The 25108-nt window shown below is 41.5% G+C and overlaps 1 protein-coding gene across 1 annotated transcript in view; it reads left to right on the plus strand.

Annotated features, from left to right (window-relative positions):
* Positions 1 to 14916: 14916 nt before the first annotated feature.
* rnf32 (ring finger protein 32) overlaps positions 14917 to 25108 on the plus strand; it is a 38180-nt gene continuing 27988 nt past the window's right edge. Inside the window, exons 1-7 of the mRNA XM_058651004.1 lie at positions 14917 to 15067; positions 15870 to 16122; positions 16198 to 16340; positions 18465 to 18622; positions 18897 to 19005; positions 22545 to 22712; positions 23877 to 24112. Coding sequence (XP_058506987.1) covers positions 15047 to 15067; positions 15870 to 16122; positions 16198 to 16340; positions 18465 to 18622; positions 18897 to 19005; positions 22545 to 22712; positions 23877 to 24107 — 1083 coding nt within the window. The 5' untranslated portion in view covers positions 14917 to 15046 and the 3' untranslated portion in view covers positions 24108 to 24112. The remainder of the gene's footprint in view (positions 15068 to 15869; positions 16123 to 16197; positions 16341 to 18464; positions 18623 to 18896; positions 19006 to 22544; positions 22713 to 23876; positions 24113 to 25108) is intronic.

A 25108-nucleotide genomic window follows, 5' to 3' on the forward strand; every position in this document is an offset into this window, starting at 1 on the left:
CTGTTCTCATAACACCACAGTGCTTCATACTGGTGGTGGAGACACAGAGGGGAGTTTGTGGTGGTCCGTGCCCGGCTACCATCAGTGTTCCCCCCTTCCTATTCATCATCTGCTCATCCGAGGAGACCCGCGGACAAAAAGGCTTCGTCTCAAGAGGGCCTTTGCTTTTCGAGATTCAACAGCTCTCACATCTTTGATGCGGCAGATTTCAATTTATTTTTCAGCAGATGAATGCCGGAATTGTTTGTGCCACCTTAAAAGTGTTGCGTGTAACCTTTGCAAATATATGTAATATGTGTCACACAGCAACATTCCCAGACTGCACATTATATAAACACAGAAGGAGGCAACAGCAACGTTGCGCTAATAAAAGCACATGGAAACATGCAAACAGGTTGGAGTTTGAACACAGAGAAGTGCGCGCAAAAAGTTCCGGAAGTGAATTCTAGTACTCACATAACCCTGATTGTTGAAAGGTTTAATGGAATCAATGCATCTTACCCCCGCCCACCCCTGCTATGCTGGTGTATACACACAAGTAACCCTCAGTAAGGTCTCATAGTCGAGCTAAGGTCGTAGTCTGACTAAGACAACTTGCAAAGCCCGAGTATAATGGAGAAAAACGATTTATTGCCCGTGTACGTCTTACTCCGCCAGGTGGCGCTGTATCGCCCTATGAGCTAGTGCGTATTTATTCAGTTTCCTTTATGTCACAGAAAAACAAACAGTGACTGGTGTGATGGATCGTGCTGTGGTTCTGTATGTTTCGTACCTGCTGTGCAGTACATGTTAATCGTGGCTCGATCATGGCTCTTGTATGAGTTTATACGTCATCTGCTTCGTCTTCTGGTCAAAGACCGGGGAGGAAATTTGGTGCAAGCGCAGAAAGCTACGTCCAACTCCAGTCCGACTAAACATATACATGCAGGATTAATCAGACTATGAATCAAATTATCCAGGTATGTTAGTCCGATTAAGACTGGCTTAGTCAGACTAACTTGTTTACACGATATTAAGAAAACCAAATCATTGTCTTATTGCTTGACAGTCTTCAGATGAAGAACACATGTTACACCGTTTAGAGGCAGAATAATAACCTCACCCAAAAACCAAAAAGTTACACACTGCAGCTTTAAATTAGCTCGGTGTAAAAAGTTTATTTTTAGCCAAATCATGTCAAAACAGGTTTATTTATAGACCACTTCAAGACACGGATCTGACAGAGCTGTTTGTGGAAACAGAGGCAAGAAGTGATGATAAAACAGACGCTGAAAGAGGACAGAGAGCGATTATGTGCATACGTGTCTTCTTTTTCCAAAGGTGCGACATGTAATTACAAATATCAGCATCCTAATGAAATTAGCACTGCAAAAATAAACAGCGGCTGGTGTAATTAGAGAGTCAGTGTCTGTCTGTTCTGTTCGCTTCATTTCAAAGTTCACCTGTGCTCGCAAGATTTTATACTTTAAAAAAAAAACGTCCAAACCCGGAGGCTTGCCAGGTCTAACATGCTTTAAAGTAAAAGCTTCATACCTGCCATTTTGACTCCACACAGAGTCGTTTCATTCACAAAATCTATGATTACGAGTTTTAATAACACCGTGCACACTCGACGAGGGAAAGGATGGTTGAGTGAATATCAAATGGTGATATATGCGAAATGAGATGGTTATCCCAGCCATTTGAAAGTACGATACTGTACTTAGAGTGCATTTTGCCTTAACTTGTAAAAATTACAGCCTTGGCTATGTATTTAAGAAGAGCTGACTACAGTCGGGAGGCGATATATGAACAGCCCACGACCACATTAAACAACACTTTAATATTTTACTTCAAAGTGGCAGAGGGAGAGCACCAGGAGCGAGCGCTGACTGCAAAAACAATAATTTCACACTTCATTATAAATATTAGTTAAAATTCAAACCTCCTCTCAGGCGGGATGTTGCAATGTTCCCGTCGTGTGATGTTCGCAGGACGAGTGTGTCACGTGAGGGTCTATAGATGAAAAAATGAAATTATGGTCATGTTACATGTAAAATGTTGACATTTTCCACTGTCAATTTTCTCGCGGTGTGTGGATGTCGATAATGAAATATCTCAGATATACAGATCCCAGGCATTTATGATCGATTCTCAAGTTAAAATATGCAGTAATTTGGGGTAAATGTGTAGTTTATCATTAACACAGTCATGCGTGGAGCTTTTTCAGCTACATAATACAGAATCCCCTTTTATTCCAGTTCACATTAATAAATTTACAGTATTTAACAAATTTAAATAAACAGTTTTTATTGTATGAGAATTCTATTTATAACTAAAGAACAAGGACATGTAGTATGATGTCTTGTATTGAAATTCTCTCTTTTTATTTATATTTAGTTTTTGTACAAATATTAGTAACTAATCGGTGTCGTCAATACCAACCTGAATTTTACTTGGTATTGGATCAGTAAGGAAATCTTTTTTTACATTTTTACAGAAAAACTTTCAATATCTGGCAGTGATTTACAATTTATGCATGTTAAAATAGTGTATCAACAATTTAAAATGAAGAAAAACTAAGTTTTTTGTTTAGAAAAAACACATCAGTTATACACAAACACCAGATTTTGCATGTAAAATGTGAAATAAGAACAGTCAAACACATTTGAAATAATATTTGTTTGAGTCTATGTCTCAATGTCCAGAAACAGGCCAAAAAATGGAAACTATGTACAGGCGTTTTTTCCCCACTCTCCCTTCTGGTGACAAAGATGCTGATTCACTGGCTTCCTGCAACAGTGGGAGTGAAATTACCGTAATAACCACACGTTGGCTTGGACCTGCATCTTCTCAGCTTTCAGACAGACAAACCGTTGCGCAATTACGGTGAAGCAAAGCACAGTGTGTCGTCCGCAATGCGCTTATTGTTAAAGGGTTAAATTCTCAATACGACGAAATACAAACGAAACGTAACTGTTTTTAAATGTTGATAATTCTGGTAAAATACTAAAAGCAGCCAAAACTCCACTCCCCCAAAAACACTGACAGTCGACTTCTTGTTTGACAACTTGTTTACGCAGGTAAGTTTTCATAATAGTACTAAGACGGATAAGCCCACGTTTTCCTTTTTCTAGCCACTTCGTTTTTTGATAGCTATCTAGACATGAAGAAGATTTTACAAAATAACTAAAAAAGTTTTAAAAAAAATTTACTAACCCTGCCTTTAATTGGTGTATGATTGTAGGGTGTCATCCAAAGATTTGCAACCAATTGCTTACACACAAGGCTATAAATCTGTGGTAGAATATTGCTTTTTTAAAATTGAAGTGCAGCTATATAAGCTATGTAACAAGTGTTATAATACATGTAATTTCAATGAAAGGGCAGCCATGCGCACAAAGACCGTGATCAATGACGACAGAGTCGGCTCCGTAAATCAATTCCAGAGTAACATCAGTCAAACGCTTCAGTGACATGATCCCTTCCAAAACGGAAACAATGAGGCTTAATCTTTAGAGATAACCCCACTTTGTGTTGGGGATGTGTAAACTAGGGGAATTCCTATTGTTGGCAGATGTACCGGCAGGCCTCGAAAGTCCTTCAGGCATCTGCACTGCAAGTCCTGGCTGCACAAGACACAGCCTGAGGAGCTCAGACAAAAATATTCAAACACCAGATTCAGAAAAGCAAAGAGAGGAAACATGAATTCTCTTGTCACGTTAGAAAATGTCCTGTGGAAGAAGGGAGAAAAAAAAGAAGCACAATTATCAACATATATCCACATATCAACATACTTTTATGGCAATTAGTTTAGGGATAATATGAAATGATCATGAAGAATGTGATACATAGCAACATTAAGAGTTCTGAGACATTAACACTTGCTTTGTGTAGACAGACCTGAGCGTGCCCCGACAGGCCCGCATGTACGTTTAATAAATCTTACATTGAAGGAGGAAACCCCTCAACAGATTGATTAACTGCTGACAGCTTTATGACAAAATTACTATTGTTGCACTCGGAGCACTCATCATTAGTTAAATCAATGGTAAGGCATGATCATTTATACTGAACCGCACTTCGAGTGTCTGTGTCAGACCTTTCATTTGGCCCAAGTCTGTCACCAGGCGTCTGCAGTGCAGCGTTGTACGAATCTCCTAATAGCCAGTAGTTATGACAGTAACTGTCATGTGACACCTATCAGCCAATTGCTCTAGAAGTCTGCAGAAGATGCTGTTGAGGAGATTCTCCTGCATGCTTGCTGGTATAATGTCCGGTTTAATGTCTGAGTGACCTCATGTGAGAATGCAGGAGGAAAGTGTCCTGCTTCTCCCATGTTCAAGCCCACTGTCATCTCCTCACCCAGTTCCTACAGAGGTTGTCCTGCTGTTTGGAATGTTTCTCAGATACTCTCCCACTGTGTTTGTCATATTTTAAGCACACATATCTTATTTGAATGTTATCTGCTTACTGTAATCCAGGATTGTTGCTAGAAATCCAGCCTCAACCATTTTGCAGAAATTTTAGGCACCTCGAATCTCCAAAGTTTGGGGATCTCTCTCTCTGCTCTAGACATCTACAGATATTACCCAAAGTTATGTCTGAAAATGGCTTGTCCTTAGTGCTCTCTGCTGCTCTCTTAGCTGGAGACTGAACTTAAAGAATGTCCTCAAATGTTTACAGAATTTGGTTTAGACATTTTAAGAGAAGCACTACTCGGCTCTGCTCGACTCGCCTTTTTTTGTTAGTACCTAGTACCTGGTGGTATTTTGCCTGATACCAAAACGAGTCGAGTCAAGTAGTGTCAAGATTTGAAAAGAGATTTGAAAGTTCCACTAAATGTCCCACGCATCTTTGGTGGACATTTTCAGTCTCACATACACTCCACAGAGTTCTCTGCATGTCTGAAAGCCTTTTTTTTATTCTCTATTCTTCTTTATTGTTATGATGTGACTTAGGTCTGCACTTTCCTGGTAAAGGATGAAATAAAAACAGCATAGTTCAAGGAGACATACTGTACATCACCAGGTTTTAATGCTCAAAATACAAAAAAAAGGTCAAGTGGAAAAACAGCTGAAACAATACCAACTTGTTTGAGTGAAATGATTAGGCTAAATCACATTTGTTCGGCCAAAGCAGCTTAAAGCAAGACGCATAATAGCATAACAGTGACTCAGAGTGTGAGAGTGACTGAAAAGTCTGACAAAACAACAGGCAGTTTCTAATAATGGCCTCATTCTGTCTGTGTTCGGCTAATAGTCTTTTCATATCAGTGTGAAGTTTACGTTTAAACGCTCCGTAGAAGCCATTACGCTTTGTCAGACTTGACAATATAATTGTGCTCCCAGCTATTTACTTCCTACCAGATCAAACGAGTAAAGGTGAATCAATGATGTGGTTTGGATTTTTGTTTGAATGAAATATCCCATAATGGCATGTACAACATTCCCCTCCAACTGTAATAAAACTGGGAGGACGAGGTGAATCATAAAGCTAATTACTCAGTTTTTGTGTGCACACGGTGATGTAAACACAGCATCCAGCGTGACACTATCCCTCAGCGTCTTGACTTACTTCTTGCGCTCGCTTGGAACTTAGCGTCTCACTCGACACGTACCGCAATCTAATATGCCCTCAGCCTCGGGTCAGCCCCTTCCTTCAGCAGCAGCCGCACAGCTCCAGCAGTTAGTAACTTCATCTCATTCACGTCGTCTTTCACAAAAGGTGTGTCTGTTTACAAAACGCCGGCAAACGCAACACTTACCCCGTCGGCGGGTACAAAGCCCCAGTCGAGTGATCTGGGCCTGGCAGTGAAAGATGAAAGCTCGGGCCGAGACTGTGTCTCTGGAGCACGTGATGCTCTCATGGAGCCTCAGATGGACAGGTGGAGGAACAAGAGGGATGAGGACATGCAGGACGGGGTGGGGGGGGTAATCCTTGGCCAAGATTGGACAAACTTCATTCTTGTTTGATACACTTTGATATGTGCACTCCACCTGAGCCCAGACTGTGAGTTGCGAGGGGTGATGAGCAGGGACTTGTCAGACACTTTATGGGATGCGCCGTTTGTTTATTAATCACTAGGTTCTGTGATGTGTCTCTCATCACCCCAACAGGTATAATTAAGCTTTAAAGGGCATGGAAGGCTTGATGTGTCTGCAATTCATTTTGTTTTATCTCCTTGTTCCTTTTGAAGTCACTGCTGCGTGGGTAAGGTGTGAGTGTGCAACGCCGAGCCTGGTGTGTGCATGCGTGCGCGCGTGCGCATGTACAGTCGGGTGTGAGTGCGTGTACGGTCCGAGAGCTCCTTGCCGAGGAATTTGTCTGTGGTTCCCACGTTGCATGACCTGAAATGTCTGCGTACACACCGGCTTGTTTAGCCTGACACGTCTTGTTTAACCTCAGTCGTTTGGAGGAGTGACAGTTCAAAGGTTGTCAGTGTGTCTGATGGCCAGGTATGGTGATGCTTGTATGACATTGCGGTTTCCCAGCAGGCAGCTGTGGCGGCCTGTTTTTCAGCACAAGTATGTGATAAATGTTTGGGGGGGGGGGGCAGCGACGTGACTGACAGGGCACTACTGACCCCATCGAGAGGTCAAACGAGTTGAAATATACGTCAGGGAGATGTTTGAATTTCATGAGCGTCTTTCCACTTCAACTCTCCATAAACTGAATTGTGGTGTCAGATGAAATATTTTGAGTGGGACATCAGGCGGGAATGTAAGCACGGCAGCGCTGCACCTTATAATGACTCATTTTACTTTTTTAAAGATCTTTTATTTGGCTTTTTTATTGGATAGGACAGCATTGGTAGTGGTTAGCACTCTTGACTGGTTTTTGACAAGAGTCTTTCTGCACCCGTGGGTTTCCTCCTGGTTCTCCAGTTTCCAGCCACAGTCCAAAAACATGCAGATTTGGGGATTAGGCAAATTGGACACTCTTAATTGACCATAAATGTGAGACTGAATGGTTGTTTGGCTGGTGACCAGGGTGAACCCCGCCTTTCGCCCTATGTCAGCTGTGGAGGATAACTCAGTAGAAGATGGATGGAGAACTCAGGTCACTGTCCCACTAAGCTATCCGGTGCCCCAGATTTATTTTAAAGGAAACTCTGACGTCACAAAACCTTGATTCCAATGGAAATTGCGTCTCTGAAATACCTATTTTGATAGGTACTCAAAACACCTTACGCGCCCCGCAGGCCTAACTATTGTCCGCACTGACTGATCGTCTTGATTCCGTTCCATCTGATTCTCTGTCAGCAGCAGGCAGGGGTGTGAAAAGATGAGACGCTCACCTGTTTGCTTTGGCAGTGGAGATCAGACAGGCAAACAGCCAGTAGGCTGTCACTCCTCCTGTGGGATCCCCCGCTGGTGTCCCCTCAAATGTGAGTGAATCGACGCCTGCTCATGCACAAATTTTACCTGACGAGCACGGGTCAGAGGAGAGGAGATTTTTTTTTTGTTCCTCGAGTCTCAGTCTCGCCTGAAGGTGCTGATGTAAATTTAATAATCAAGGCGGCATTTTCTCTGACAGAAATCACACTCATGTGGAATAACTGCATTTGTCAGATACTTTATTTTGGCTTAGAACAGTAAGCATTATTTCTGCAGAATGATTCGAGACACATCACTTTCCATCCCCTCTGCCAGTTTCCATTCTATCTCTCAATGTCTTCTGTACTGTGAAACATGCAGCAAGTAAGTGTTGACGATTAAACATCACATCAATTTACACATTCATTCTGTACTACCACAGCAAAACACTCCTATTTGCTGTAGGAGGAAATCTCAGTTATAAGAGGAGTTATTTCAGGCGCAGGGGGTTGTGTTCGTAGTGCATTGTGTTATTCGACACTCTTGTTCAAACGCTGCCATTAGAGCCAAGAGTCGTAAGTAAACATGCATCACGTGATCGGAGGAATGAATTTGATGAGACAGATAATGGAAACAAAAACATCTGCGGCCGCACCTTTGGCGCATTGAGTAACATGTAAATAAGTGTTGCCGCTCCACCTTTCATCACACACTAAAATTACAACGAGAAACCAAGAGTGTGCGCTTGTTTTGGTGGAGTCACAGCACGCGACTGACTCAGTGAAGCAATATGTGTCATTAATGGCAGAGATTTGATGTTTTTCTCAATGATTTTTTATGGTCACACTGTTTGCGATGTCACACCTGAGGAAAGCTTGATAATGAATGAGCTGGGGATGAGGTGGGTTTATGGTATGCAATGCACAGTTTTCAGTATTATTATGTTTTTGGTCATATTGTGCCTTTTTTAGTCAAATAATATGAGACAGCTGAATAGAGAGCAATATAGGCTGGCTGAACTTTAACTTTTAATTGCTCAGTGGGTGAGATTTGAGAAAGAGGTGTAGATAGACAGTCATGACAACTCTTAGTTTCTTTAAATGAAAGAATGTAAATCAGAAGCATCCCAGTGTGAGTTCACTTAAAATCATTTTGACTGTATTTCCTATTTACACATAAAATCCCCCCCAACAAAACTGAACAAATAAATGAAACAATGAGTTAAACCGTTGCACACAGTGGTTAATTAAGAGCAATTAGTAGTGTTGGAGTAAAGTAAATAATAAATAGAATTAGAATTTGTTTTGTTTACATACACACACTGCATCCTTTTCACACTCTAATAGTGAACACACACAATCTGGGAGCAGGAGAAGTGAGCAGGTGAACCGGAAACCCTTCGGTTACAAGCCCAATTCCCCTTCCACTTGTCCATGTGCTGCCATACTGTAGTATAGTGTGTTTAAGGAGGTTGCATGGATGCATATGAATCACATGCATCATTTTATTTTCATACGTGCACATATTGGCTGTATGACTGTTACTGCAATACAAACTTTAATATTGTCTCTTTAAAGTTGTTTTATAGCTTGAAGTATGGTTGACATGCTTAATATGACTCTTCTTACCATTGTCCACCCTCCCCAACTCCCCCCGTCACCTAAATATGGACTCATCCATTACAGTACACGTAAGGCGGGAGGAGGAGGAGGAGGAGGAGGAGACAGCGGGGTCCATGTGCAGACGCGGAAAGTCCCCAATTATGTGGTAATTCTAGAGAGTGGTTGTGATATTTATTCTTATTGCCCAAAGAACTTGGCATTTATGAGACTCACCACAAACACATTCCCCCACAGCACAGGCAAACTTCAGGCTGTGCACTCGTTCAGTCAGATGAAATAGCTGCTGCTGCTGATTTATGGCTGAGTTTGGGAGGAAGTCTCCGGCGGCCCGGCTCATTTCATTCAGGTGCCTTCAAAAAAAAGAAAGTACGAGGCAATTGAGGGAATGCATCCTTATATTCACACTTTATTTTTTTTTAAAAATATAATGTAAATAAACAAAAAAAAAAGGTTCCTGTTTTAAAACACAAATCTTCTATTTATCAGAAACGTATTTTGCACCTGTAACAAAAGTCAAGTGATTGCACTGTGCACTGAAAATGTATGATTTGACTCGACTGGACGTGCATTGTGTGTTGCCAGCATGCCGTCGAAATGCAAGGATGAAAGACAATGTGCCGAAGTTGCCATGCCTCTCAGACACAGCGGGGGCGCCACTTTTTCAGTGCTCGTGCCTTCACAGGGAACAATTTGTGGCCATTATGGCCGTCTATTTCAGGCCATAGTTATGGATTCTGCTCAATTATTGTCCATTACAGAGAAAGATGGCCGCACAACCAGGTCAGAAATGATTGATTTCTTGCTGCAGTGACATTACAATGAGGTCATCGCTTCATGCTCAGCTCGGCCAAATGGAGCTAAGCTGAAATGATTTGGTTTTGAGAAGGATTTGTGATGAACGGATTGTTGCAGTCACACCCAATCGCTCTTTCTTTGGCGTTGGTGATGTTTTCATTTCACTGATGAGTCTGTGTCTCTTCTCTTAGTCATTTCAGACAGACAAGGTTCTGGCTCTGGCTCTAGTTCTGGCTCCGTTTTGGAGTCTCAGAACCTTGGTACTGAGGAGGAAGTGGGAGGAGGTTACTCAGGCGGAAGTAAACTCAAAAACATTGTGACTTTTTCCTCCATACTACCTCTACTTCCTGCTTGTCTTCACAGCCCAGCATATGAATCGCCCACAGTTGATGTCACGGTTCGCGAGGAAGAACCAATAGTTCCATCGGAGACCCAACTTTTATGGTTCCGAACCAATTAATTGTTTCCAGTTTGAACGCGCTGGCCGATTCAAAATGAGGTTCCTTGGAATTCCTTAGCAAATACACAAAGAGTATTCCATAGTATTAAAAGTGTACATATTGTAATTGACGTCCTTCCTTGCTCTTTTTAGTTGTGGTGGCCATGACACTGCCAAGAAGGTAACTGCAGCTTGGACTTTAGAAGAAACTTTCTGTCGGGCCAGGTGGTGTAATGACTAGTACTGTTGCCTCAGTTTGCATGTTCTCCCTGTGTGCACATGATTTGTGAAAATTTCATATTATGATTATAATCTAATCATAATGAGAAATACTATATTTCTCAGTTCCAGATACCTGTGACTAAATGTTGTGTGCCTTTGTAGATCCTCTGTGATCGGTAAGTTGTAATGCACATAAATGGTAAACTTGGGCATAATATTGCTGAAATTGCACTTATTTTTTCTCAAGAAATTTCACGCTGGTCATACATGAAAAACAAAGGGAAATATTTGGAGTTCTTGATGTTTATGGGTTATTATGCTATTATTTTACTGGTCCGGCCCACTTCAGAACAAACTGTGCTCTATGTGGCCCCTGAACTAAAATGAGTTCTGGTCTAGGGCCACATTAAACCTGTCAAAGTGTCACAATTGGCCCACAGGATGGACTTGGGACATGCCGGCCTTAAACAAATGAAATCACACATGATGACAATTTCAGTTCACAAATCAAATCTTTGCCTCTGTGGGCTTTACAATCTTCAGGTTATGTGAACTGTGCATGTCTCATATATTGTGACTGTAATAGAGCTATAATGCAAGATCTTTTTATGTGACTCACCAACTGTGGATGATTCTTGTGTTTTCTTTTCCCTTGATACTTGACTTCAGCTTTCGTGTTTTATCATGACATCATATAAAAGAGCCAGTGGCAAATGTGGTATTAAAAAGAAAATGAAATCTGCAGCCAACTCATTGAGTTAATGTTAGCTTTATTAGCTCACAAAGTCAAGCTGATAAAAATTTGCCAGCGACAGCCAAAAGTCACCGTTGTCTCTCCTGACATGAAAATCAGTTACAATGGGAAGCTTGACTCATAGATCCATGGATTGAAATTTTTTTTTTTTAAGGGGGTTGAAAGTGCCAACATTGTCGCTGTTAATTGCAAATTATCTACCAGTTTTCCGGACAGATCAGTGCTGACCTATGCATGTATTTTTGAAATTCAGGGTGACTCTGTTTCACTCCTGGCATCGAGACGCTGCAGTGGCTGTCATCTTGCCAAAGCTCAGGCTGGCAGTCAGCACAAACTGGAGGTAATTGAGAGGCAAGACTCCCAGCCAGTTACACAGCGGGGCCTCTACAGGTCTCTGAATGCCACCATAGCCCCTAGTGGACATTAATCAAAATTCCCGATCAATAACTTCTCAAGTGCTAATAAGCACTGGCACGTTTCATGATATGTGAGCCACTTCATCATTTCAAATACCCAGCGATTTATAGCGAATCCATTGTTAGGTCCAAAGTATGAGGTAATGTAGCACTTAGTAAATGAAGTAAAACCAAAAGCCTGGGGTGATCTGTATTTCATTTACAGAGGACATGTCTAATCATTAGGAGCTCCATCTCTCTGAAGAGCAACCGAACAGCTGTAATGTTAGTGTGCTGTGTTTTTTTTATATATAGCTTACTTACTCAGCAATGACGCAGGAAATAACGGCAAAAGTAAAGGCTCGCTGTCCTCCGCTCCTCCCTGGTTCACTCGCAGGTAGCCATGTCCACCACAGTCATTAGAGTCATGTTAGGAAAGCATTACAGGTCAAGTCATAAAATAATTTAATTTCTGTCCCCCCTCTACTGTCTCCTTTCAAAGTGATTGGTCTCCCGGTCCTCTCACCGGCTGACATAATTGTTAATTAACCATTATGGACTGCCCTTCCTCATCTATATCTCACCGCAATTACTTATTTGACAATAGAGCATTAAATCACGGTGTATGATATCCGGGCAACGAGCAGCATTATGAGAAGGAGCTGAGTCAGTGTCATAAAATTATCGTGAAGTGACTCACATTGTATTACTGCATTTACACAAGCACAGGTTTAGGTTTGTGTTTACGTCACATGATCACATGACATGATACATATCCCAGTACATGGGTGGGAATATGATATGTTGTGATTTATTTCCCAAGGCATGAGCCAAGTGTTGCACTTAAGTTATTTGATTTTATTTTGGAGTTGAGTTTTTAAAGGTTCTAAGTCAGTAAACTGGTTTAATTCAAGTTCACCACACAAGTGCAAATTAAAGCTAGATACCTTTTGTGATTTTACTACCCTCGAATGTTAAAAGACAAACAAACAAACAAGTGTGGCACTGGTTTTGGTGTAAACAACACAACTATAATTAATGCAATTAATGTAATTTAATCCTCCCACCATCTTGGGCCCCCACTAATACTACAAATTCATGTTAGGGCCACATAAAGGCTTGGGTCGGCACTGTTTTTTCCCTCCTGCAAAATAGTCTGTTTTCAGAAACGATAACAATGTTATGTGCATGAACAGTATACAGTTTTCTCTGTCAAGTGAGAGGAGGGGAAGGAGGGGGGCAGAGTCTCGCTTCTTTCTTATTTGTTTCACATTAATTTAGTCATACACGTACTGTAGTACTGTTCACTCTGTATCCGTGGACATGTTGCTACATGTTTTTTGTGTGCAAAATCTGGCGTATACCGCTGCTATCGACTGGTGATGCTAAGCCTGAGCTATGTTTACGTCCATGTTCCACTTCTAAACTGGAACGCGGTCAACTCGGAGGTCAGAAGTCGGAACTCTTAGTGACGTGACCGAGCTTGACCGCACCTCAGTTGAGACCCAAATGGAATTTAAATACAACACAACTCCGCTTTCCACGTAAATTAATTGATACTGGAATCACAGCATGAGATATTGCAATATTTCAGTGTATTGATATTTTTACACACTTATCGGATTACTTTTCTTTTTCAACCTGTTGTCGATGCAAATTTATGCAGCAGTTCAATTTTTTTTTTTCATTTTTTTTTTAACTTACGTCATCATCACTTTGCGCGTTCAGGTGAGTTGTCTTTTCAAAAATACCTCAGATCAGGTAAAGAGGTCCACGGGGGGGCGGGGGGAAGAAAGTTAAATAAAAAGCTCTTTAAAATGGTATTCATAAAGAAAAAGACAAACAGTGTCCCTGTTGAAAATAAAAGCGCACACCGAAATCCATTCCGATGACAGTTGGAAGAATGCAGGCTTTATGGGGGGAGGGGGGGTGGACTTGAGCCCCATCTTTGCCGTATCTTTTAAGCGTGATTATTTACTTAAAACAACAAACCAAAGCTCCGAGTCTGGCAAGGTGGACGACAGGCCTTTGATTGAGCCCTGAGCTCGAATTCTTAGCTAATAAATTGTTCCGCGCCTTTGTCTGAGGCCTTAACGGCAGAGGTCTGCGTTTTTCTTGCCCTAATCTCAAGAATGCGGCAGCCTCTTGAGAAGCTCAGGGGTTTCCTCCTCTCCCAGAGCCAAGTCTTCACTTTGTTTTCTTAGAGGACACACTGGATTGACAGGCATCACCGTTGGCCCTCTCTTTCGGCCATCTGTTTTCACTGATTCTGACTTGAGCACATCAACGTCAATCACGACGGCAAAGCATTTTAAAAGTCACATACACACACACGCCCCCACCACGCTCTGTGTGAGCGTGTGTGTGAGAAATAAAGCAAACTTTTCATCGCGCTCACAAAAAAAAGAGGCGTTTTGGACTGCGTGTTTGTGTGTATGGTTTTCCATGTAAGGGGTGACCTGTGAGGGATCCCTTAGCTCACAGCACAGGTATGAGCAGCTTAGCTTTGTTCACGGCCTCCTCTGACGACAGCTCGGTGACTCACACACACACACACACACACACACACTTACCTGCTTTGGTCGGGTTCCAGCTTTTTCTCTGACACTTGCCTGACAATAAAATAATCATTAGTACGATGGAGACACGGCGCACGGTTTTCAAAGAGCAACATTACTTTTGCACGGTGATAGAAGAGGATAGAAATATTTGGGAATGCACAGCCATCAGCAGCGGTGTTATCCATACTATTATAATAATAATAATAATAATAATAATAAAGTGGATAGAGCTTACAGTATATGTACAGGAGGTATTATGTGGAAAATTTACTTCCTGGTAGTTTTATAATATGACAATTCATATCATGTAAAAATGCTCAGTTATAGTCAATGAATTGGTGATTTTAAATGGGAAGTGCTGTTTAAAAAGTCTAATATTTCTTTATAACATTATATAGGACAGCTTATCCATAATATTGTGGTGGTGAGATTTACTTGGAACCTCAAGAAATCCCCCACCAAACGACTGATATGGAAGAATATGTGGAATGAATTGAGCGTAATAAGGATATCTCATGATTCCAGTCATGCTGTTCAAATATTCACTCTCATTGTTGTTTTATCATAGATTTTACTTTGATTCATGTATTTGTGAATGGGTTTGTCTCCTCTCAATATAACAAAAATCATACCCAAGTAACACAATTTTTCAGTAAATAGCAGTTGTTGGGTGTTTTTAAATTCTATTACTTAAAATCCCCAAATAACACTATCACATATTTAAAATGTTAAAACAAACAAAAGTTTTAAACAGGAACAAGTGTAATAAACAAAAAAGAAATACACATAGTTATTGTTTTTACACATCTCTGTCTTCACAGTCATTTGAAAACAATAACCAATCAGCTGACCCAGAGGTTTCAGCCAATCAGAGGCAGTGATGAGGCACAGCAGTGGTGACGCGAGGACATGGGGCGGGGCTAAGTTGCCCGGTAACAGCTCAAACAGTCCGTTGATAGGATGGCGTCGCGGTTACAAAAGGTTTGTATTTTTTGGCTGCCTTTCACACTAACTTGTTATATATATATGCATATGTATTATTCATGAAACTGTACTGAAATAAGAACTACGGGAGAAAATGTCTCTCTACTTTGTATGTTTGCGTGTTTCGGTGGAACAGAGTTAAATTGCTGTGTCATGTTTGGCACCTGCTTAATGAGATAGTCAACACCTGCGTGAGCTGAGCGTCACGCCGTGTTAAAATAAAAGAAATAATTAAAGACAACATTTATGCCATTAGTAACAATATTTCTGTCATGAAAATATTGTGTTTATTTGGCTTCAGGCTGTGCTGTATACACGAAAGGACCACTTTATTAGGTACACGGGAAAATAATTGTTATTAACAAATTATTGTTGCCTTGCTATCATTTTAAACCAGTCTGGTCATTGCCCTCTGACATCATCGTGGTATTTATTTTGAATATTTTCTCTTTTTTAGACCATTCTCTGTAAAACCTAGAAACATAAACCCAGACGAACAGCAGTTTCTGAAACACTCACCAACAACCATGCCACATTCAGAGTCACTTAAATCACCTTTCTTCTCTGTTCTAATGGTGCTGCTATGTGATTGACTGATTTAGACATTTTGTGTCAACAAAAGTAACTTAAAATGGTGTACCTAATAAATTGGCCTGTGGGGATATGAATCTGAATTTACTGTTCTTCAAACTATAGATAGATAGACAGATAGATAGATAGATAGATAGATAGATAGATGCACATCCTAATAACATTTCTTCTTCATCACCTTCTTCGCTCTCTACTCTTACTAATACAGGGCATGAAGTCTAAAACGAGCAGCGCGATGGTGGTCACCGCCGTTGCCTTTCAGGACCACATCACTCGGAGCCTGCTGCATTCAAACTTCTCATTATCTGACCCTTTGTGGAGATGCAACAGAAAAGCCCCCAGAAAACAACAATCAGGAGAAAACGTGGAGGAGGAGGAGGAGGAGATGGGTTTCCAGAGGCAGGAGAGGCAAGATGAGCGTGAATACGTGCTCGATCCTGCTCCATCTCCTTTAACATTGGGTAAGGAAAAACTTTGGAAAATGTCTTGCCGTTTTTAGATGTGTTGTTTTATTTTATTATTCATGTGTTGCTCAGCTCAGAAGATGGGTCTGGTGGCTTCCCCGGCAGAGAGGCTGATGGAGGCAGAGTGGACGCGGGTCAAGGCGAGGTCTGTTGAGCAGGGGGAGTCTGCTCAACCCTGTGCAATATGCAGGGAGGAGTTCCGCCTGCAGCCTCAGGTATTCGCCCAACACTGTAGCTGCTTTTTTCAATGTTCTGTGTCTGTCCTCGGGAAAAGCCTGTTGTGTCCACATGCACACATGAGCATACAAATATATACACACACACACACAAAGCCCCCCCACCAGCCTCCACCTGCAGTTCCTGTATGTTCTAATCTGTGTAGACAACTGTACAAATTTACCCATACTGCCTTGGAACTCAAGTGTGACGTGATGATGTAGCAATCAGTGTGTAACTGTGAGGGTCATTCAGCCTTTTACACCTTTCCGATCCCCTTTTAAGATGCCAATCTCCTCAAGAATGTGGGACTAGAATAGGCGGCCTCACAAAGCACAGTTGCCATAGATGCATGTGTAAATATTAGTTTGAGAAAAGTTAATTAGAGCCTGCTAACAAGGGAAAGTGACAAGAGGGAATCTTTGGTGATTTGGCATTTTCCTGGAAGCCTTCACATTGTGACAGTGGCACTGTGCTTCTGTCTGGTGTTGCATTCTAGCATTTGTATGACAAAGGAGAAAAAAAATGCTTAAAACAGCAGTTGCTTTGAGCCAGTTGTGTGTACTCCTGTCTCCTGCTCGTATCGTTTGAATGACGGCCCCAAATTCTCAAGGTAACAGATTTAAAAGGGGTTTAAAAAAAGAAAATGAGTTCAAATAATTGCAAAATGAATTGCGTCACGCGTGCAAATTTGAAAGTAGTGATGTTTTCAAAACCTTTCACGGATTTTACAATGATAAGTGAAGTGTTTCATGTTGAATAATTCCATAAAAGAGATAGGTATTGGGTTGATGTACTTGTTAACTCTCGTCACATTTGCGCAAGCACACTTTGTATTACCGTAATTATGCAACTGTTTCAGAAAGCTGAGAAGTTGCAAGTCAAAGCCAACAATATTGTTATTACAGTTATTTCACTTGCGCTGTTGCAGGAAGACGGAGAGTCTGCGTCTTTGTTGCCAGAGAGGACAGAGTGGGAAGAACACCTGTACATAGTTTCCATTTTTGTTTTATACTATTCAGATTTCAAATTTAACATGCTAGTTTTTTTCTATATTTTTTTTTTTTTTTTTCGTAATGTTAAATTGTTAATACACTTTTTTAACATGCAGTAAAACTGCCACATATTGAAAGTTATTCTGGAAAAATGGGCTAAAGCCCTTAGTCACAGGACATTTTCTGGCCCTTTTTATGGTTAAAATAAGCAAAACTAAAGTCCAGACTGACATGTTGAGGGTAAGGTTTTAAAGAATTAAGAACCAATTGGTAAAACAATATTATTGCTGCCCTGAAATAGCTTAGATTGATTTAAATTGTATTTTGAAGGAGATGGGGGTGTCTAAGATAACATTAATGTACTTAAATTCCTACACAGTACAGTAGTGTAGACTTCACTGTTAGTGGTTTCACTCATGGTAATTCATATATTTAAGTTGTTATCATTGCATTAGAATATACTGTATATTTTAAATCCATTACACCAGGAACATTGATGCTTGAGTTGAAGAAAATGATCAGATTTAGATATCCCCCCCCCCACATCATACAGCTTTACTGCTTCAAAAGAAAAAGAAATGTGTATTCCATCTCTTTGTTGTATGGGTGGCTTTAAACTGTAGCTTAAAATGCTGTGAGAAGAAATTTCTCTCTGGTCTAATGGCTTGTGGAGTTCTTGGAAATTGTACACTGCAGGGGGCCCTTTCACCGGTGATGGAGTGTGTTGGTCAGGCACGAAAAACAATAGGAAATCAATATGCCTCCCCTCTGCCCTCCAGAGATCTGAGTAAACTGGTTTGTGTGCAAAGCCCCAGAGCGGTGGCCGTCTCCTTTCAGACGATAAAAGAAGCCCCACTCCCAGGTAGAGGGAGACTTTAGTCCCACTCCCAGTCGACTCACTGGGGGGTCATCCTGACTCCCTCTATTCCCTTGACAAATAGCACTTAACATCACATACACACTTTCACATATGTGCATAAATACACACCGATTTAAAGTGGCTTAAAGCTTAAAACATACACATTTCTAAGCATTTAAAGATCCAATACACTTCCCGCAACCTCTAACATCTACACTCTTATGTATTATCACAAAAACTGATGACTGTCGGTGACTGTTGTCTTGTAGGTGTTGCTGTCCTGCTCCCATGTTTTCCACAAAGCGTGTCTGCAGGCCTTTGAGAGGTTCTCGGGGAGGAAGCGGTGTCCCGTGTGCAGACGGGAGCAGTATGAGACACGCGTGATCCATGACGCAGCCCGTCTCTTCAGACACCAGTGTGCCACCAGGTATGAAAATATAACATTAACATCACTTGTAGGAGAATTTCAGCACCTCATCAATTTGTTTTTCCTTAAACTGGAGCATCTTCAAGCAGCATTGATGGGCAAAATCATCCAAGTATAGAAAAATGTATTGGAAAAGATTTATTAGACAATATCTTTATTTGTTTACCTGCCAATCTTATCACACTATTCATTTTAAATCCTTAAAAACGAACACTGTATTGTCTAATCGTTGTGGGTTTGTTTGTTTGTGTGATTGTGTTTCATACGTGCGTAGAATTCAAGCATGCTGGCGAGGCCACGTTGCCCGTAAGTGGTACAGACACGTGAGGAAAACAATCTGCCCAAAGGACAAACGGCTGCGACGCAGATTCTTCGAAGCAAAGGTGAGTGAGGACGTCGGGCACTGAGGTGATCACATCATCACACACCGAACACACGTTCACACATTCATCTTACATTTCACCTGAACCGTTTTGATCAGTCATTGCCAAAGACTGGATCAGAAGCCACGGATGGATTTTTGGTCTAATGTAAAAGAACACTAGCCTCATCACTTTTAGATGTTTTTAATCCAGAAATATGGCATATTTTTGAATGGCATTCATACATCAAAGCTGTGATTGATTTAGCAAGCCATGTTATTTCTTGGAAATGTACTAGTTTATATATGAAGAATAATATTAGGTGTGACAGGAAAAATAAAGTGGCGATGCGCAATATTGGACTTTTGGCCAATATCCACTATGTCCGTACACTTGAACCAATAACCGATACCAACTGCAGAGGTAATTTAGTCTCTTCTGTTTAAATCAAGGAGATAGAAGCCTTTTCTGCCTACTGTTTATCAGTAATGCTGATGTCCAATAATACATTTTTAAAGTCTATATTGCCGATATCATGCCAATAATATCGTGCATCCCAAAATCTGTGCACAATTTTGCTGTTGTAGTGATTTATTTTGTAAACTGGGTTACAATTTACATACAGTTAACATAAAGAAAACACTTGGTTGAGTAAGAGCCGTGATAAAACCCACATTATCAGGGTTGAGACGTGGGTCTTAGGGACTCACTGACCTTACTGCTAACCCACACACACACACCTCCACCTGCTCTCACCCTCTTCAAATCCTTTGATGCTTTGTGAATCATACACTGTTTGTCTACTGATGTGGAGAGAGTTCTGTGTGTTAGTCAAACAAGTCTGGTCGTCGCAGGGTCAACACAAAAGCGCCGATATCCCCCTGTGCGTGTTTGGCTCTGGTATTCCTTCATCGATCAGTGTGTTGCGTGTGTGTTGCGAGAGAGTGCGTAGCACCGTATCTTGGCCGGACGGGACGAAGACGGACCTGTGCCGCGAGTGCTTGCTCGGATACCTGACGCAGGTTCTCATTTCAGGCTTTGTTCTCTTGTCCAGTTTCAAAGCTATAAATCACGCAGCTGTTGGACGTGATGGAGGGAATATTTAAAAAGTGTCTGAGTGATGGACTTGAGATCCGCCCAATGGACGGGGGTCATTTGACTGTGGCTCACAGGAAAAGGGAACAATGCCACCTAGTGAACCTCTCCCATCTGAGGCCGTAGATCACCAAAGAACCACTTCTCTCACCAGATTATCAAGGATGCAGAGCTGCACATGAGTCTCTGGGTCTCCAGTGTGTCTTCAAGAGGAGGCTTTTTATTTATTTATTTATTTATTTAGTTCAGTGTTGTAATCATGGAGAGTGCACCTGCACTTCAAAGAGGTTGATTAAACAAAAGTGACAAATGTATGAGGACCACACTCGTACATGTTGCAAGGGTCGCGGCGTCCTACGCTTGCTCGTCACTCTCCATCATCTCGCCCTGTAAACCCTGCCCCGACACGTCACTTAGACAAAGACGCAGCCTTTTACCTCGCCAATTAGCTCTGTTCTAACACATTAGGCCGCGTCCGCGTTCACATGCATTTGGACGGAGTCACAGACACCGTCAGCCACTTTACATTGGTGCTGTGTGAATCAGCGGTCGTGGGTGGTCGCGAGATTGTCTCATATCTTTTGTCACACTGAGGATGATCTTCAAGAGCTGCGAGCTGCGCGGCGCGGCGCTGACAGCTCTGACTGGCGTGATTTTCAGGGGGAAGACTTATTTGCTTAGCTGACTGTAATGCAAACAGGCGTGTTAGTGCTGGAAACTGTCTGAGACAGAGAAACCCATTCTTTCAGCTTTTTTCCCTTTGCGATAGCAGGAGGCAATAAAGCATCTTTGTGCCACCTAGCCCCAGGTGTTGCCTGGGGGGGGGGGAAGAAAAAAATCAGCAAATCAGGCCAGTTTCAGAAATCTTATCAGCTGATCCTGATGCTATATGCTTTCAATTTTTACTCACGACGGAGGTCCGACCCTGAGTCAACACATTAAGGGAGACACTGTTGGCATCTAGATGGATCACCGTGAGATAATGCCTCTGCGCTCCACCTCTTCTTCCCCTTCTCCGTCCTCCCCTGTTTTCATCCACTGTGGAGCAATGCAAAGTTCACCAGAGGCTGCACTGTTTGCCTTGACTGTGGAAAAGTCAGCCAGGCTCATAAAAACCTTCCATCGCAATAGTTAACAGTTGTTTAATTAGTGATAAAAGCCTTGCTGTAAAGCACTTCTCATGACACTGTGAACAGGGTTAGTGTGTGTGTGTGTGTGTGTGTGTGTGTCAGAGACAGAACATAACAAGGATATTTTAGCATGCAGAAAGTAATAAGTTACATGATCTCCCTATTATTATATATAGAAAGTGTATGACTATAAACGTATTTACTTCTCTAATACTGTATACCTGCCTTGCTGACTGACCAAACTCAACACATACACACAGATATGATGTTGAACTTTGAACTTCTTTAGATGTTCTATCTCTCCGTTGAAGCTCTATATAGACGTTTACATTTCTGTTATCATGTGCAATTATTGATTCAGTTGGACAAACAGGTTCCTGTCACGTATTGGGTTTGTTGTACTGGACCTTTTAAGACGCATCTTATATCCTTCAGTTGCCATGGAGATGGCTTAATTGATATGATCTCGCCGGGGTTGTACATTTATTTTATTTTTAAGTATATCATTATTGTTCGACTGCCTTTGAAACTTTGCGTGTATAAATAGCCCCTTCACCGACGAGTGAGACTGTTTTTTGATTTAAAGCATATGAAGTGAAGGCATTAGCGTTGCTTAGCAACAGCTGTTGTACATGGGAGGAGACGGACAATTTACGGGATGACAGACACTAGAAGAGAGTCTTTAAAATGGCCAGTGTGAGGATGAAGGACTTGATAGGATGCTTTATAAAAAAAAAAATCATATCCCAGAATTATTGCTGTAGAAAGACGGATTCATCAAAACCTCACAATGTTTCAGGATTGTGATTTTATTGTATAGTTAATATTGATTAGATTTTATCTCACAAGTGTTTATACGACTGTTTGCATGTTTCCCAGCGCCATGTTTCCACTGAGTCTCCTTGTTAGTGGGATACATGACTGTATTGATCTCGCTGTTTAACAACAACACCCTGTCAGTGTGCCTCAGCCATTACAATACACACACATGCATTCTTCTACAGCAGTCTTAGTGAGGACACTCTGCGATATAATGCATTCTCTGACCCCTAAGTGCGCAACCCTAACCTTTAATCTCACCCTGACATAAACCTAATTCTAAGATCTCACCCTAACACCAAGTCTTAAGCCTGAAAAAGCCCCTTAAAGTTGCGAGGACCAGCAAAATGTCCTCACAAAGATAGGTTTGAGTCCAACTTTGTCCTCACAGCGCGCCACAGACTCGCACAAACACACACACACAGACACAATTTGCCTTTACTGAAAACACGGCTCTATTGTGTGTCTGAATGAAACATGCCTCCTTTGTGCCAATAAAATGGTTTTTCTAATTAGTTGCAGGAGTTGAATGACAGCTTTGTCCGACACTGTCACACCAACATGGAGGCTTTTCTGAGTGATATCGACCGCTCCCTGTCATCAAGCAGACGAGTGTTCCAGCAGCTGGAGAGAAAGAGCGTCGCCGAGCCACGGGAAAACGACTGGGACAGAATACAGAGGCAGGTCAGAAAACGAGACACTCTCTGCTCATCCACAAGGCAAATGTGGCCTTGTATAAATATCTAATCCTAGTCTGATTCTCCTTCACCCTGCCTTACCTTTCTCCAACGTGTTAACACTTGCATGCGGACAACATCATCACAGCTGCTATATTGAAGGTACACTCTCCTGAGGTGATCATTCACTTTACCAAATGAAAGGCAGTGGGAAGGCTAATAATCCTCCCTGTTTACAAAAAAACAAGAGTCAGCCTGATAATGCACGACAGGCTTTTCATCGCTGCAGAGGAACTGAGAAGACATTAGGATTTGCTGTTGTATAAGGCTCCATTGTTGGCTTTCATAGCAGACAGTACCATTTTCCACCGGGGGGGGGGGGGGGGGGGGTGAGGTGTGTGTGTGTGTGTGTGTGCAAAGAAGAATTTTTCTTTATCTGGTGTGAAAAGGTTGAGCACAAGACGAGAGTGGCTCAGCCTTGACATGGGCCATCAAACAGTGAATGTGCTTTCAACACATCCCCTGCACCTTTTTCACGGATGCAAACTCGTTAAGTGGAGCACAGCTCCATATGAAACATTTGGGCACGGTGGGCTTTTAATTCCAGGTAGCTGTGTTTGGGTAATCGTCGGCTGAGCTGTGCGTGTGCTGCTTTGTTTTTATAAGGATCACTGGTAAACATGTTGCGTTGGATCAAACCTGTCAGGCAGCTGCAAACAGATTTAGTCTTTTTAAATTGAAAGTCCTCTACTTTCGAAGCTTTTATTTATGGTTGTGGGCAAACAAAGGACAAAAGTTATCATCACATCCAGGAGGAATTAAATACAGATACACACAAAGTCACAAAAACTGAGATATCACCAGCACTTTGAGTATAATAAAATGAATTGACAACTGGTTCTTCTTCGTTGTCGATAAACATCCACCATGGTGTCAATGTGCTGTCGTAAATAGTGAACCTCGGTTCTAAACAGAAATACTAGGTCAGTCGCTTAAAAGTTTCCACATACTTTTATGTTTACACCATATTTTCAAGACAAATACTTTAAAAGGGCATTTAAATTCAACCCCTCAGGCTCACTTCAGGTATAAATGCTCTACATGTATAATGCATCATCTTTTTTATCTGCGACAAAAGTAGTGAACACCACATATTGTTTGTTTGAAACAGGTGATCCAGAGAGGTGTGCTGGACTGCCCCATCTGCCTGACGGCACTGTGCAGCCAGGACCTGCCAACAGAAGCCGCTCAGTCCAACCGTCAGCAGCGAAGACGAACCGTGCTGCTGTCGTGCTCTCACCTCTTTCACCAGCTCTGTTTGGAGGCGTTCGAGTCATTTACAGCAGACAGCAGACCTTCATGTCCCCTCTGCAGATCTGTCTACTACAAAAAAGTCATCTGAAGCAGGTACACGTTTAAGATAAACTCATCTATGAATGTGACTGAAAAGATCGAAAGAAGGTTTCAGTATTTAGGGAAAATGTAATTCACTTTCGTATTGAGTTAAATGTGAAGGTTGTTACCACTCAAAACTTTGAGTCAAAGGTTGTGTATAACATTCAGGAGAGTATATTGGAGACCGAATATAAAACCCATTAAGATGTTTCTATAAGTTTTTCATTTATAGAGAATGTTTAAAAGAGCAGAGCCTCACCTGTCATCATGAAAAGTAAAAAAAAAGTAAAAATTATAACATGAAATAAATTAGTCCACTTGTTTTCTGTATGATTCCAATAATTATGCAAATGTTTTCTTAATTTGCGTATTTAAATTTTTATATTGGCGACATATAAAAATCCATTCCACGTGTGCCTGTTGCTGTCTCTCCGTATGTCGCCAATATAATGTTTGCAGACACGTTTATTATACGTTATAGTCTGGCTTTTATCTTTGAAAAGAATGTGTGTGACATATTTAGCCTTGCTGATCGGACATAAATCGGCAGTGAAGAGGCATGAGGTGAAGCAGACAGTACCTCGCTGCAGTGAAAGGGGCACAATGTGAGCCCAACAGGTTCTGCTGTTCTTGGAGGGCGCAGAGCAAATGTAATATTCTTTCTTAGCCAAATATGTACCTTACCTATGTGTGTGTAAAGAATGCTGATGCGATATGAAACTTAACCTGTAGTCAACGTGATGTGCATGCTGCCAATTTAGTCATGAATATGCTACTTTTTCTTTGTAAATCTGACCCTGAGTGAGTCAGTGCCTCACCAGCCATGAGCCTCACTGACCCACATCGATACAATGGCATTACATAAAATACAGTGCATAATAGCAGTAAACCAAAGGAATAATAAGCATGTAATCACATTAAAATAAACATCATTTGGTTTGTAGCTTTAGAATTAGATTTTTATGGCCGCCGTCTTGCTCTGCAATGTTTCTACAGCAGCCACACAGT

This window comes from Solea solea, chromosome 1 (assembly GCF_958295425.1).
Source record: "Solea solea chromosome 1, fSolSol10.1, whole genome shotgun sequence".
NCBI lineage: Eukaryota > Metazoa > Chordata > Actinopteri > Pleuronectiformes > Soleidae > Solea > Solea solea.